Source organism: Pollicipes pollicipes, unplaced genomic scaffold (assembly GCF_011947565.3).
Source record: "Pollicipes pollicipes isolate AB1234 unplaced genomic scaffold, Ppol_2.1 Scaffold_6686;HRSCAF=7923_pilon_pilon_pilon, whole genome shotgun sequence".
In the NCBI taxonomy this organism is placed as follows: domain Eukaryota; kingdom Metazoa; phylum Arthropoda; class Thecostraca; order Pollicipedomorpha; family Pollicipedidae; genus Pollicipes; species Pollicipes pollicipes.
The window spans coordinates 5364720-5379440 of NW_023596921.1; the positions used below are offsets into that span (position 1 = coordinate 5364720).

The 14721-nt window shown below is 57.5% G+C and overlaps 1 protein-coding gene across 1 annotated transcript in view; it reads left to right on the forward strand.

Annotated features, from left to right (window-relative positions):
• The window catches only part of LOC119107343 (stAR-related lipid transfer protein 13), a gene marked incomplete in the record, with an annotated part of 68545 nt that overhangs the window by 16172 nt on the left and 37652 nt on the right, over positions 1 to 14721 (forward strand). The window contains 1 exon segment of the mRNA XM_037230769.1: positions 2895 to 2929. Within this exon segment, the coding sequence (XP_037086664.1) occupies positions 2895 to 2929 (35 nt within the window).

The window sequence follows — 14721 nt, forward strand, 5'->3', positions numbered from 1 at the left end:
GCAGGGTTGCTGGCTTCAGCTCCGGAGCTGCTGGCTCCAGCTCCGGAGCTGCTGGCTCTGGCACAAACCGTTGTAGACGGGTTGTTATGCTCGATGCTTAATAGTGGCACATGTTTGCGTTCCATGCATTAAAGATGCGTTAGTCTCTTGTCATTTTACCATTTGTAATTTTTGGTATTGCTTTTAGTTCATTATTTTCTAATTTCGTCGGGTGTCGTGCTCATGGGCTCGAGGTATGGCTCCTCTGGCTGGAGCAAGTAACTTAAATTGGATATGGTTGTTTGATCAGACCGGTTTTGGTTTCAAAATTTCCTATTCTCAATAATTACGCCACTTTTCGGTATATGAATGGCATAGGGGTGGAACAAAAAAGTGTGGCCACCGATTGGGAACCAAAATTCTAACGAAACTTTCGTTAGTACCTTTTTCATGTGACCAGACCATGGTAGCACCAATTCAGCATGTGGAGTGCTGGTGGCTGTGGTTTTACCGCTCCTGTTCTTCTGTAGTTTGGCTTGTTCTGCCGTTACAATCAAAATTTTGATGTCTATTTGGGCTAATGCCACTAGTGGACGGGAAGGCTGATACACTCTTTGTTGATTCACCATTGGGGCGTTCTTAACGACTACGTGAAACTTACCATAAGCAGCAAGTTTGAGCGTTGCAACCCCCCCCCCCCCCCATGAAATCGCAGCACTGTCACCACGGGAACGCGACGAACGGCCGCTGACGTCCGCAGTCCTCATGCGGGAGGCCGACGGCCAGGCGCTGACGTCCGCAGTCCTCACGCGGGAGGCCGACGGCCGGGCGCTGACGTCCGTAGTCCTCACGCGGAGGCCACGGCCGGGCGCTGACGTCCGCAGTCCTCACGCGGGAGGCCGACGGCCGGCGCTGACGTCCGTAGTCCTCACGCGGGAGGGCCGACGGCCGGCCGCTGACGTCCGCAGTCCTCACGCGGGAGGCCGACGGCCGGGCGCTGACGTCCGCAGTCCTCACTCGGGAGGCCAACGGCCGGCCGCTGACGTCCGTAGTCCTCACGCGGGGGGGGGGGCCGCCGGCCGGCCGCTGACGTCCGTAGTCCTCACACGGGAGGCCGACGGCCGGCCGCTGACGTCCGTAGTCCTCACGCGGGGGGCCGATGGCCGGGCGCTGACGTCCGTAGTCCCACACGGGGGGCCGACGGCCGGCCGCTGACGCCCGTAGTCCTCACACGGGAGGCCGACGGCCGGCCGCTACGTCCGCAGCCCCTCACGCGGTAGGCACCGGTTTCAATTCTTGTCGCGCCATGCCCCCCGGGTATTTTTCATGCCGGCCGGAGTAGCCGTCACTTCCGTAGACGGTTGCAGAGGCTGCGCGGCCCGCTGAAAATGGTCCGCATCTTCAGGTGAACGGGAAGCACGCCGTCCGAAAGCGCAGCACTCGGTGATCACAGATATGCGTGTCATTTGAAAAAGTGTGGGGATGTTTTTTCGAAATTGCGTATGTGGTTTGTGTTGTGCATTATATTAACTATGTAACATCCCATGCATCTGTGCCATGCTTTGGTGTTTTGGTGCGCTCTGATCATAGCTTGTAATTGACCACTGGATTATTGGTCACACAGGCCCTTGTTCTTTTTTCAACTCATTTTAAGCTGTGGGCGTGGGTTTTTCCACTGTCTGGTTGCAATTCATCTACCCAAGGGATGAAAAATAACCGTTTCAAAGTAGCAGGTGCCAACTAAGTCAAGTCTGTACGCCAATTTCCATTCACGTGTGCGCACCAAGGCAATACACTGTTTGCCAACCCAAGGGTCGCTTTACTGTGGACGCGGCGGCTGGTCGCAAATCCCTTGTACTTTTCCTCGGCGGACGTGTAAAAACTTATCAAATGCTATAATGTCTGTATGCGCGATGCGGTCAAAGGGACGTAAGGGTCGCATTTTGCGGGCCCACAAGGTCGTCGAGGGCGCATTGAAGTCGGGCCTCTCGCCTCAGGTTTCGTTGTGACTATTTTCATTTGCGTTAGGTCAATTGCTAGTTGTCCTGGTTTTACGGAATTCTGCATTTGTATTACACGTTATCTAGCACGTCGAGAGGTATGGCGCATCTGGGGTCCTCTGGCATCTCACATGCGATGCCTGGTTTTGACGGCGCTTATTCGTGTCAGCGGAACTACCTATGTAAAATTGTCATGGTCTCTTGTCAAAGGCTTAAAACTACCATTGATTTTCAAAACCGGGGTAACGCCATTTTTAAAGCATTTCATTAAAGCGCAAGGTATGGCAGTTAATATGTGAAGAAGAACAACATATTTGGTTCCTTGGTGCAAGCGTGGACCATGGCTCTACCTCTGATATCTCAAATATTTTTATAACGCCGTGCGTAGCATGACACAAGAGGTCTATTCTTGTTTTCTGAGAAAGCTAGGTTGCTCCTAGCACTGTTTGCGACACGAAATGGCATGCTCCCTTGCAGTGCACCATGTGGAATAAGACCCCTTTTTGATGGTACCAAAAACAAAGTTCCTAATTTAAGTGACCTATTCAACTTCTGTATTTGTTATATCTTGTGTATTTATTAAATACTGTGTATTTGCTACCAAATCGATTGAATTCAGGTTCCGAGTGCAATGCGGTTCTTTAGACATTGCAGTCGGTCAAGCGTCCATGTTCGTAGTGACATCACTAATGAACTAATTAATTATTCCAGAGCTTTTATATCGTGCGTCATTGTGTGGTATAGAGCACTGCGGTGACATCCTTTGGGAGAAGTGCGCTACTTAATGTTTTAGTTGATGCTTACGTGAATCATTGAAGTATGTCGCTGTAAAGGAGTCCTCGACACTTCTGCTGTGGCCGCGCTGGTCCGGTGGTTGACGCCATATTGCTTCGTTCTGTTTCAGAGTACCTCAAGCGCTACCCGATCATTCTCAGCCAAGCAGCTGGCAGGTTAGTCCGCTTTGCTTTGGTGGATACACTCGCGCCAGTTCCCGAAGATACCCAATGTTACGCATTTCTTTGTTGGCGAATACGCCGTTCTTGACGGCGCGACGCCAGTGTCCCTGGCACGATATGCCTTGGGTACTGGGCCGCAACCAGCCCACTGCTTGGCGACCGCTGATGTACGCCTCAGAAACACAGCCATCCCTTATGTGCAGCCAGTGATGCGCTTACGGGGGCGGCGCTGTCACGTGCACAACCACCCTCCTTCGCTTCCGGAGATTGGCAGTAATTATCGGGAGCTACGTCATGCAGATGGCTGAACAGCGTTCACCTTTCGCCAGCCTCCTGCCGTGAGCGCGGCTCGGATGGCACGTGTCCTTGCCCAGTCAGGCACGCGCGTGACGTGCAGGACGCCGCACATGTGCACGTGCCACGCACCTCTTGGAATCGGCAGCGTCTTCCTGCAGTGGCATTTTAATGCATTAGCTTGCATTTGTAGAGCATCCTGGCTCCACGATAGACTGGTGGAAAACCAGTGCGATGCACATTGGTTTTGGTCACGATGAATTTTATTACCGTGCTGCCGCCAGCCTCCGACCGGCGACTAAAAAACGACCACGTGCGTCGCGCCTGCATATCAGCATGGAGGAAATTGGAAATTGATATGCACTTCTTTTGATGTGTGTGTTACATAAGGCTGCCAATACGCAGGCCCGAAGAGAGAGCCGTGCAACTCAGGACGAGAGAGCGAATCTAGAGAGAGAGAGAGAGAGAGAAGAGAGGGAGAGAGAGAGAGAGAGAGAGAGGAGAGAGAGAGAGAGAGAGAGAGAGAGAGAGAGAGAGAGAGAGAGAGAGAGAGAGAGAGAGAGAGAAGAGAGAGAGAGAGAGAGAGAGGGGAGGGGGGAGGGGGAGAGGGAGAGGGAGGGGGAGGGGGGAGAGGGGGGGGGGGGGGGAGAGAGGGAGGGGGGGGAGAGGGGGAGAGAGAGAGAGAGAGAGCGTTTCATGCAGCGGCCACTGAAGCTTTCGGATCGCAATATAACTGCTCGTCGGCTGGCGTGTGCTTTATGTTTTTCCACTAAACTTTATCGGTGCAGCAGTTGTATGTTGGCGGCAATGCCAGCTGGGTGCCAATCTGTGTTTAAACACCATGCGCAAGACGCAGCCCCTGCCGGCTGGGTTCGACCGAAGCCGATTTGGAAGCTTTCCGTCAATATCCAATCCCGCCCCCGCACTACACTACACCACCCGAGCCGCCATTGGATCACTAGGAAATGGAGGCAAAGTCGAATATGTGTACTACACCAGCATTTTGACAATTCAGCGCCCTAAATGGGGTGCATTTTGATAATCTTCGTGACGCTGACCGAATTTCAGTCGGCTAGCTCGCTGCTTCCGACACGCAAAGGATTCGGAACCCAAAGCGTTGTATCGACCTGCCCGGCCCTGGGTGGAAGAACAAAGCAGCAGCAGCCGAAACGTGTACGACCCTTTTAAATTCCGGTTCTGAACGCATATCCTCGGTTTGGAAATCATCATGCGTATCGATGATTACATTTTGGATGTAAATGAAAGTGGTCAAATTGATAACAATTATCTACAGTTTCTGGTCTTTAGCACACTTCAAACGGTACCTTGGTCATCCCGGTCCGACACGCGTGCGGCGCGGGGACGGCGCACGTGCCACACATCTATCGGTCCCGGCTTCGTAGCACAGTCTCCCACGTTAGCTTTCAGTTATTGGACGTTTCAACACCATAAGCCATAAGTAAGACGTGACGCTTCACGTGACATACGTGTGAGGGCAGCTCCTGCGTGGGATGAAATGAAGCGCGCCGGGAGCAGTTGATGAGACCTGAGTCGCCCTGTATCCGCCCCTCGGGGTTCAGGCAGCTAGCCTTTCTCGTCGGTGCCTGTCTCACGCGACCAAGCACGTGCGGCAGTCTGAAGGCTTGCACGCATGAGTTTGAGGCTTACGCACGTGCGTGGGAACGCAGCAGCCACGTGTTGTGCACAGGGGTTAGGGCTTCTGCGCGTGATGTGCCTATTCCGGCTAGACATTGTTTTAAACGTGATGTGAATGCTTCACAATGCTTAGGGTGGAGCTGCATCCCAGTTTGCAGAAGTCTCACCAAGGCGTGGGTACTGTACTGAGAATACTGAGACCATCGCATGACATGCCATATGAGGCATTATTGTACCAGCCGCTTATCTGGCATCTGTCGAATGCAGCAAACGGCGGTCGTCATGCTCAGCAGTTGTTAACTGTATTACGTGTGTACACCTGATTGCCATCCGGTCTTATTTCGTATCTCGACGTGATGATGATTATCGCGCTATCCCCCCCCCCCCCCTACGTGCGATGAGTCTAAAGCATCATAACAGCCATTTTTGAATCCTTTTTGAGTTCGTCGGAAGTGTTTTAGTCAGATGCGTAAAATGTCGAAGGATGCGCCACGATGAAGTCGATATCTTTCCTTTCACCTTTTTTTTTGTATTACTTCTGCAGTAATGGCGCGCAATTTTGTCCCCATCGTCATACACTATGAGTGGGGAGCGGCGGGCGCCGTAGGCCTGTCGCCATGACGGTGTCTGAGAATATACCATTACGGCGGAACGCGAAGAGCAAGGTGGCACAATTTCACTTTTAACGATTTTTCATCTAAACGCTCTTTTGGGGATTAGAAGGACTCCTTGTCTTGCATCGACCCAATGCCAATCAGTTTACAATGTCGCGGGGCGTTCATGCCGGCTGCAAGCTTGTGGGGCCTACAGTGACATAGCTTTGCGTGTCATTGTCAGCTATTCATTCGGACGGTAAGGTATAACATCTGACACACCCTTTAATTATCCCGTACTGATAGTTTATTCTCAGATAGCTCGGTTCCGTACACCACATGGACAGGCCTGTGGCTCGAGTCACGTGCGTTGGGCCGGAGATTGTCCCGAGGACACTGAGCCGGCCTGCTTGGGGTCACGTTGCCACACGTGAGCGCCCTGACCCGCCGCTGGCATTTACACGGCCAGACTCTGTATGATGGCTCGGGTGGCTAGGCGGGACGCTATCTGCAGTTCGAGATGATAAACAGGATACCGGAGATGATAACCGGCGCACGGGAGATTATCCGCTCGAGGCCGCCCTGTAGGGAGATGGCGTTTCCGGACGAGGCCCGCCGGACTGCCCGCTGAACATTTCTACTCCTTCCCGAAAGGTCAAGTGGGAAATAACGGTGAGCGACATCATGTGTTCTTCCGCGGATTTCTGTACCGCGCAGTTGTGGCCACGTGATGTCGCCGATGCCGTGGTGTATGGAGCGCCACAGAACTTGTCCAGGTGTCGGCGTTGTATAATGCTGCGCGCATAAGGGAGAACGGCGGTCGGAAAGCATTCCAGCTGGTTGGCACGAGCTCGGTGTCCGCAGGCGCCGCCCGTGAGGCCGCTGAGGTCTCCGACTCACGGGCCGCTGCACCGCAAGCAGACGCTACCATGGCGGCGGCAGTGACGTTAGCATGCTTGTTTACTGTGTCGTGTGATGTTTCCACTACAAATGTTGTACACGGGTGTCGATTTTTCGTTTTTGAGTGGGCTATTCTACCTTGCCCAAATGTCTAATCCCCCCCCCCCCCCAACGGTGAGATTGACTCTTCCAGCCTTCTGGCGCCTAAGAACTAGCATGACATCCAAAATGGGAGATCAACATGACATCATCTCTAAAGAAGTTTTTTTAGTAATTGTTTCAGAGGTAAAAAGGAACAAAGCAAACTAAAACTGCAATGGCATGTTCAGCTGAGTACAGCTGATTCAGCTAGTCACGTTTTTGTCATGTCACATCATGTTTTGTTTTTGTCATGTTCGTGGTGTTTACTTTTTTAAATGCGTGATGCAAGCTTTTCACTGCACAATGATTGTATTTCTGACTGGTCTAGTTTTTTGCTATTGTGTGAGTGCTCTGGCATTATTCAGGGATGTTTTGAGTTCTACGGATTGCAGCAAGTTGTGTTACTTTGCGTCGGCATCGTATCGCAAAATGGAAACAAATCGTCAAATATTGGCACCAAAAACGTGGCCAAGCTATTCGTCGTCCGACAGTGATCACTAAAACAGCACTTTCCGTGTCGAACATGCCTAACGGAGCGTTGTGTTGCAGCCTGCACCACGCGTTGCGACCACCAGCCGGGGGGGGGGGGGGGGGGGCGGGGAGGGGCCGTGGCAGCTTTCCGTCTCGCATTTAAACTTTCACACTTTACTCGCGAAGCCGTACACGTCCCAGAACGTCTGAAGCCAGATAACGTCAATCCTGAGTCGATCACCGGAACCTGATTTCAAAGATCGACGCCGAGCTAACTGATAATAATGTCTAACGACAGCATCTTCCGCCGAGACGCATGAAGGAAACGTATTAGAGCATGGCTGTTGTTTCATATTTAGTTGGCTGGGAATCCAGCTTCATTACGTTGAGAAGAAAATGGGTCAAATCTGGAAGTTAAATTCAACGCGGGTTTTTTAGAGCTTATTTGGGGCTACCTTGTCCCACTCAACCCCCAAGCCCATTTTGCGAAACTACATCCCAGTGGCGGAAGATTATCGGCCGTGTCGCGTCACAGACTCGCCACGAGATTACTTCAGCGTCAGATCGAAGGTTTGGGGCCCATTTCAGCACGCAAAACGACCACTGTAGTCGACGCGTTCCATGATAACAATAAACAACAACAACAATTAGGGACATGGCCGAGGCTCACGATACAAATCGGTGCGGACCCCTGAGTCCATGAGGGGGCCCCTGTTGCGGTTTAGGGACCACAGCACTTTGCAAGTGTCTTGTATTGGCAAGCAGCCCACAGTCGATCTAGTGCAACGTTCGAGGGGCCCACGAACTGGCCCGAATGGCCCCTCGGGACCGACGATCAAGTGCCCGATTGGAGGGCACGAAGGCGTGGCTGTAGGTCATATAAAGGACCCAGGCCCGCATGGCTGGGCCCCCAAATGTCAGTCAGAAGGCCTCCTGATAGGGGATTGGGGATTGGGGACCGATTGGGGACATCCTGGGACAATGCGGGCCTTTATTTCGATCAGAGACCAACAACACCGAATGGTGGGCCCCGTGTCTGATCCCTGGGGACCCATTTGAGCAGGGATAATGCTGGCGCCGGCCGTTTACATTGGTCGGGGGTCTGTGCAGCAGTGAGGACCCTGTGTCGGTCAGGTGTCCACAATGCAGGAGTGTCAATTTTTGTATTTTTTGTTTTAGGGGGGGGGGCCGAACGGAAGGTCCGACAACTTCCCCTCCCTCATTTTTTTACCACCAGATTTAGCGCAATTTATTTTCTTTAAACGCAATAAGTGCTTTTAATCTTTGTATGATTTATAAAAGTACTTAATTTAAGCGGTATAGAAGTCAATACAGGATTGGATCCAGGGAGCAGGCACTGGACGCACGTGTCTCGGTGCCCTTTCAGAGGCCACCCCAGGCCGACGACGGCGCTCTTCTATGGCTGTCATTGGAGGCGGCACGCATTTTGGTTGTGGGGGGCGGGGGCGAGGTTAGCCATGAAGGGCTTAGGTCATTGCCATATTCCAGAACTTTTCAATTTTGCCTCACAAACCATTGCGTGTCTTATGGCCCTGGGTATGTGAAGCTTATTGCATCGTTTATCCTCTCAGCTGTTACTATTTGTATCTTGTGCTGAGAACATCCATGCCTTTTTGTCATGAGAGTGGTACGAGACGCCAACACGCGGAAAGATCAAGGAAGGTAGTTTTTGTGTCACGATCATCTTTTCCCCACGTTCTTTTAGTATTCCAGCCAAATATGGGGGGGGGGGGGCAAGCCAACGTTGGCGGCCTAACGCATGAGGGGGAGGGCAGAGCCCTCACAAAAGAATCCAAATCGACACCCGTGCCACTGTGTCCAACAACGGGTCCCTTGCCGGCGTCTTTTTTGTCAATGAGGGCCCCATGTCTATCCGTGTCAAATGCCCGGTTCAGGGGGCTTCCAGCGTGAAGCAGTGATCAATGTAGCCCCTGCTTCGCCAGATTGGCAGCCGGCACGCACCCTGCACTGTAACGGAATGGCCGCTTAGGCCCTGACCGGGAAAATACAATGTGCCCCTAGTGTTCTTCCCACTGGACCCCTCGTCCGAGAAAGGTGAGACGTGTTCTTGGTACTCAATAGGGCGGATCGAAATGAGGTCAATAATGGAAAAGACAAACACAAGCAAGCACGTCCATCCTTGGCCCAAATCAGCTCGTGAAACAGATATATACGTGCATGCACCATTCATGCTCTTAAGAATGGTTGTCACATACTAGCGTGTTCATCTATTCTTTATCCAACTCTCTCATGTATTTTTGGAGATAGCACAATGCGGCTTATTGACTCAGTGAGGAGTCTCGGCAAAACTTGCCGTGAAAGTGCTGTAGAAAAGAACATATTCCAGTGTTAACAGGTTTCTGCTTACATCGAGTATGAACTGGATACCTTGCCACAGATTATGTGTGTACTTTTATGATTTCTATATGGCGATACGCTGTCAGCGGTAGTTGTCTTCTGTGACGGCTGGAGCCTTCCGTAGTGGAGAGTAAGCCTGGGGTGTGTTTTATTCGCGCCATGCTTTTTGGCGTGGGTGAGCTGAGAGATTAATGCCAGTATTCTTTTATTGATCGTGTGGATTATGTGTGAACTGCGGCTGCGTTAGAAACGAATCAACTGCCTGGCGTCAGCTAGTGTTCCGCGCGGGGGCGTGCACACATAGTAGTCACTGGGGGCACGTCCCTCTTACCAAGTCTACGGCATATTTGAATATGCGCACGGCTCAATGTTGACAGTAAAAAATTCCAGGTCGGCACGCAAAAATAAAAAGACCAAGAACAAGCGGTGCCATTTTAAGACACGCCAAACATTGCGCGCTTGCAGCGAGCTTAACACAGTTTGACTCGCCCAGTTCGTGGCATGTCGATGCACATTTCTGTCCCAGCAAAGCCGTTTTCACCGATTGCTTCAATACGCAAGTCGGTGCGTGGGCAATGTGCAAAAAAACGCGAATCCGGTCGGGCAGGCGCACCATGAGCCGGCGGCGGGCGGGGCCGGTGCGGGTGGTCCTCCGCCGGCCCTCGCACAGCCCCCGAACCACCGAGGCCCCCACCCGACCAATGGCCGGGGGCGGGGTTGACGTGCTGGCGGTCCCCCGCGTTCCGCCGGCAAGGATTACCGGGCGCGGTCCGGCAGCCCCGCGGCGGGGCCGCCGGCTGACGTCCTGTGTGTCCATGTGTCACTGTCGGCCGGCGCCCAGCGGGACATGACAGATCGGATGGACATCCGCCGCCCGCCCCCGCCGTCCCCTCCTCCCTGCCGGCACAACCCTTCCCGGCTACGATACGCGTTGGCCGGATCGGCGGCGCGGGTGGCGCCCGGGCGCGAGCGGCCGCCGCGCCGCGTGCGTGAGGCGACCGCGCGCCGTCGGCCCTGGGGCTCGGGAGGCGCCGGCCGCCCGCCGCCACCGCGACGGACTTGACCAGTCGTGAGTCGGCGCTGCGCGTGGAAGGTCCCCGGGTAGTCCGGCCGGTGTTAGGGAGGCGCTGACGACTGCGGAGGTGTCGACGTGTCAGAAAGGTTAGTTGTTGTGGATTGCACTAGCTGGCTCGAGGTGCGTGATGTTAACAGCTAGCTGCGTCTGACCCAGAGGCATTCCACGTTTTCCCGGCCCTGCGCGATGACGACGAGGTCCGGAGGTCGGCCTGTCTGCTCGGTTGGCCGGGTTGTTTTCCTCTCCTCAGGTTTCGTCGTTTGCTTATGCAGTATCCAGGTGGTCAGATTTCTAGACATTATAGGCACCGCATATTCCTAACGGATATATTGCGTCAGATAGAGGTTCAGAGTGGGATGTTTGCGGACTACTTCCCCGCTGCCCTGCATCGACGCCACACTAGGTGCTCCCTCGAGGAGCCCAGTGTGTCGGCGGCGCCGCTCCTGGCCGGTTCACAGAGCGAGCGGCTGCCATGACCCGTGCCAGACCTCCGCGAGCCGGCGCGTCGCGTGCCGACGCCCCTGGGGCGGCCGCCGCCGAGCCGAGCCGAGCCCGGCCTGCCGACCTCCCACCGACACCTGCGACCCCGCCAATCTGGCGCAGCGGCGGCCACGTGCAGGGCAACCCCCTGACCCGGAGCCGAGCCCCGGGCGGCGCATGCCAGCCCCGCCTCGTCGCCCCGCAGACGGCCGCGTACTCGGGGCCCCCGGCTCCGGTATGAGGCGCGCCGGCTCTCGCTGGCTGTGGAGGAGAGGCCCGGCATACTGTCAGTCGCTGAGTCACTCGCGGACCAGCCAGCAGCGCGTGGGTTGTGTGCGCTCGCGGAACCGAGAAGTGAAGACTCCGTAACAAGCGAGGCGCCTCCCGGATGCCATCGCAACCCAATTCCGACGGAGGATGAAGTTCCCGCTCGTGTATCGTGTCGAGTGTTCGGTGTGCTCCACCACGGAAGAAGCACCGTGAAGATACCGTCGTGTATACACACAACTTGTGCACATGGAATAACTTCCGCTGGGGTGGCGACCCAGCGACCTGTGGTGGGCTCCGGACCCAGTGATCTGGGCAACTTAGACTTTGTTTCGTGTTTAAACTGCATCAAATGGCACATGTATGTAAATGGACCTCAGTAGCAACAGGCTCGTGGTAATGTCCATATTGTATATATATGTTAGTGTGTGTGTGTGTGTGTGTGTGTGTGTGTGTGTGTGTGTGTGTGTGTGTGTGTGTGTGTGTGTGTGTGTGTGTGTGTGTGTGTGTGTGTGTGTGTGTGTGTGTGTGTGTGTGTGCGTGTGTGTGTATATGCGTGTGCGTGCGTGCGTGCGTGAGTGCGTATGTGTATTATTGTCTCATCTGCAGAAACTGACCGCGCAGTCATGCTTTGTGACTTATTAGCGAGAGGGCGATCGACGCGTCAGTGCTTGTCAGTCCGCGTCAGTGCTTGCCAGTCCGCGTCCTCTCGGCGTCGCTGGGAACACTGCTAATCGTGGCGTCCGCGCCGCGTCCGGCCGGGGCCGGGCTCAAACGCGGCGGGCGGCGTCCACCGCCGGCGACCGCCTGCCGTCCCGTCCGTACAGGCGCGGACGCCGCAGAAGCGGCACATGTGGCCGACGGCGTCCCCTGCCGGCTTTGTTTCGCCGGGCGGCCAGCTGTGTTTGCCCGGGACAGACGTGCTGTCTACAGCGCCGTCGGCCGCGGCCATTAGCCGGCTGCACGATGAGGCGGACAATGTCGGCAGCGGGCGACCGCGGTCGGGCGCCAGACGGGGCGGCGCCGGCCGCGTCGCGTCGAGCCCGAGGGTGTGGCCGCGGCCGCACCGCGCCACCGCCGCACAGCTCGGCCCGGGGCAGAACACACGCGGAGGTGACGCCGCGGGCTGGATACAGCTCGGCCTGCGGTTGGAGACACATGCGGAGGTGGCGCCGCGGGCTGGATACAGCTCGGCCCGCGGTTGGAGACACACGCGGAGGTGGCGCCGCGGGCTGGATACAGCTCGGCCCGGGGCTGGACATACGCGGAGGTGGCGCCGCGGGCTGGATACAGCTCGGCCCGGGGCAGAACACACGCGGAGGTGGCTCCGCGGGCTGGACACAGCTCGGCCCGCGGCTGGACATACGCGGAGGTGGCGCCGCGGGCTGGATACAGCTCGGCCCGCGGTTGGAGACACACGCGGAGGTGGCGCCGCGGGCTGGATACAGCTCGGCCCGGGGCTGGACATACGCGGAGGTGGCGCCGCGGGCTGGATACAGCTCGGCCCGGGGCAGAACACACGCGGAGGTGGCTCCGCGGGCTGGACACAGCTCGGCCCGCGGCTGGACATACGCGGAGGTGGCGCCGCGGACTGGATACAGCTCGGCCCGCGGTTGGAGACACACGCGGAGGTGGCGCCGCGGGCTGGATTCAGCTCGGCCCGCGGCTGGACATACGCGGAGGTGGCGCCGCGGGCTGGACACAGCTCGGCCCGCGGCTGGACATACGCGGAGGTGGCGCCGCGGTCTGGACACAGCTCGGCCCGCGGCTGGACATACGCGGAGGTGGCGCCGCGGGCTGGATACAGCTCGGCCCGGGGCAGAACACACGCGGAGGTGGCTCCGCGGGCTGGACACAGCTCGGCCCGCGGCTGGACATTCGCGGAGGTGGCGCCGCGGGCTGGATACAGCTCGGCCCGCGGCTGGACACACGCGGAGGTGGCGCCGCGGGCTGGATACAGCTCGGCCCGCGGCTGGACACACGCGGAGGTGGCGCCGCGGGCTGGATTCAGCTCGGCCCGCGGCTGGACATTCGCGGAGGTGGCGCCGCGGGCTGGATACAGCTCGGCCAGCGGCTGGATACAGCTCGGCCCGGGGCAGAACACACGCGGAGGTGGCTCCGCGGGCTGGACACAGCTCGGCCCGCGGCTGGACACACGCGGAGGTGGCTCCGCGGGCTGGATACAGCTCGGCCCGCGGCTGGACACACGCGGAGGTGGCTCCGCGGGCTGGATTCAGCTCGGCCCGCGGCTGGACACACGCGGAGGTGGCTCCGCGGGCTGGACACAGCTCGGCCCGCGGCTGGACACACGCGGAGGTGGCGCCGCGGGCTGGATACAGCTCGGCCCGCGGCTGGACACACGCGGAGGTGGCACCGCGGGCTGGATACAGCTCGGCCCGCGGCTGGACACACGCGGAGGTGGCGCCGCGGGCTGGATACAGCTCGGCCCGCGGCTGGACACACGCGGAGGTGGCTCCGCGGGCTGGATACAGCTCGGCCCGCAGCTGGACACACGCGGTCTGCCGATCTGTCAGATACACCCTGGCTAGGGCGTCACTGTGTGACAGTACGTGCCACCCCATGGCAATCAGTGACGCAGGCAAGTGGCGTGGCTGTCTTGAGAGTACGCTGCTATCCTGGACTGTACTGCCGTCCTTAGTCCAGCATACAGTTGTGCCCGAATGTCCCACCATTGCAGTTAGTACATCGGGACATGAACAGTGAAGTCTCCTGGCTTCAGGTGGAGGAAGTTTTCGATGAAGCGGAGAAAGTCGCCCAGTACATCTTGTTTATGACGGTGCAAACCCACGCCTATCAACATTGCAGATTTTCCAGTGCTGTTAGGAATTGCCCGTGCCTGCAGAAGAAAACGCGTTGTGCCGGTCCTCGTGTGCACGCGCCCGTGTAATCGTACAGCGCCTTCGCGTGAAAACGTTTGATGTCGGTTCTTAGCCCGCGGCTGGTGAACAATATCGCGCGGGTGGCCAACATTCCACCTGCAGCGAGCGGCGCGACGGCCGCACCAGTAGCGGCCGTCTGTCCGGTCGGCAGCCGCCGCCGGCGTGGCGGACGGTCCGTCGGCCGCCGGCTCCATTGGACGGTCCGTCGACCGCCGGCTCCAGGGGACGGTCTGTCGGCCGCCGGCTCCATTGGACGGTCTGTCGGCCGCCGGCTCCATTGGACGGTCCGTCGGTCGCCGGCTCCAGTGGACGGTCCGTCGGCTGCCGGCTCCAGTGGACGGTCCGTCGGCCGCCGGCTCCATTGGACGGTCCGTCGGCCGCCGGCTCCAGTGGACGGTCTGTCGGTCGTCGGCTCCAGTGGACGGTCCGTCGGCCGCCGGCTCCATTGGACGGTCCGTCGGCCGCCGGCTCCAGGGGACGGTCCGTCGGCCGCCGGCTCCAATGGACGGTCCGTCGACCGCCGGCTCCATTGGACGGTCCGTCGGCCGCCGGCTCCAGGGGACGGTCCGGCCCCGCCTGCTGACGCGGCGGCGCCGGCGACGGTGCAGCGGCCGCAGCTGGGTCAGTGGC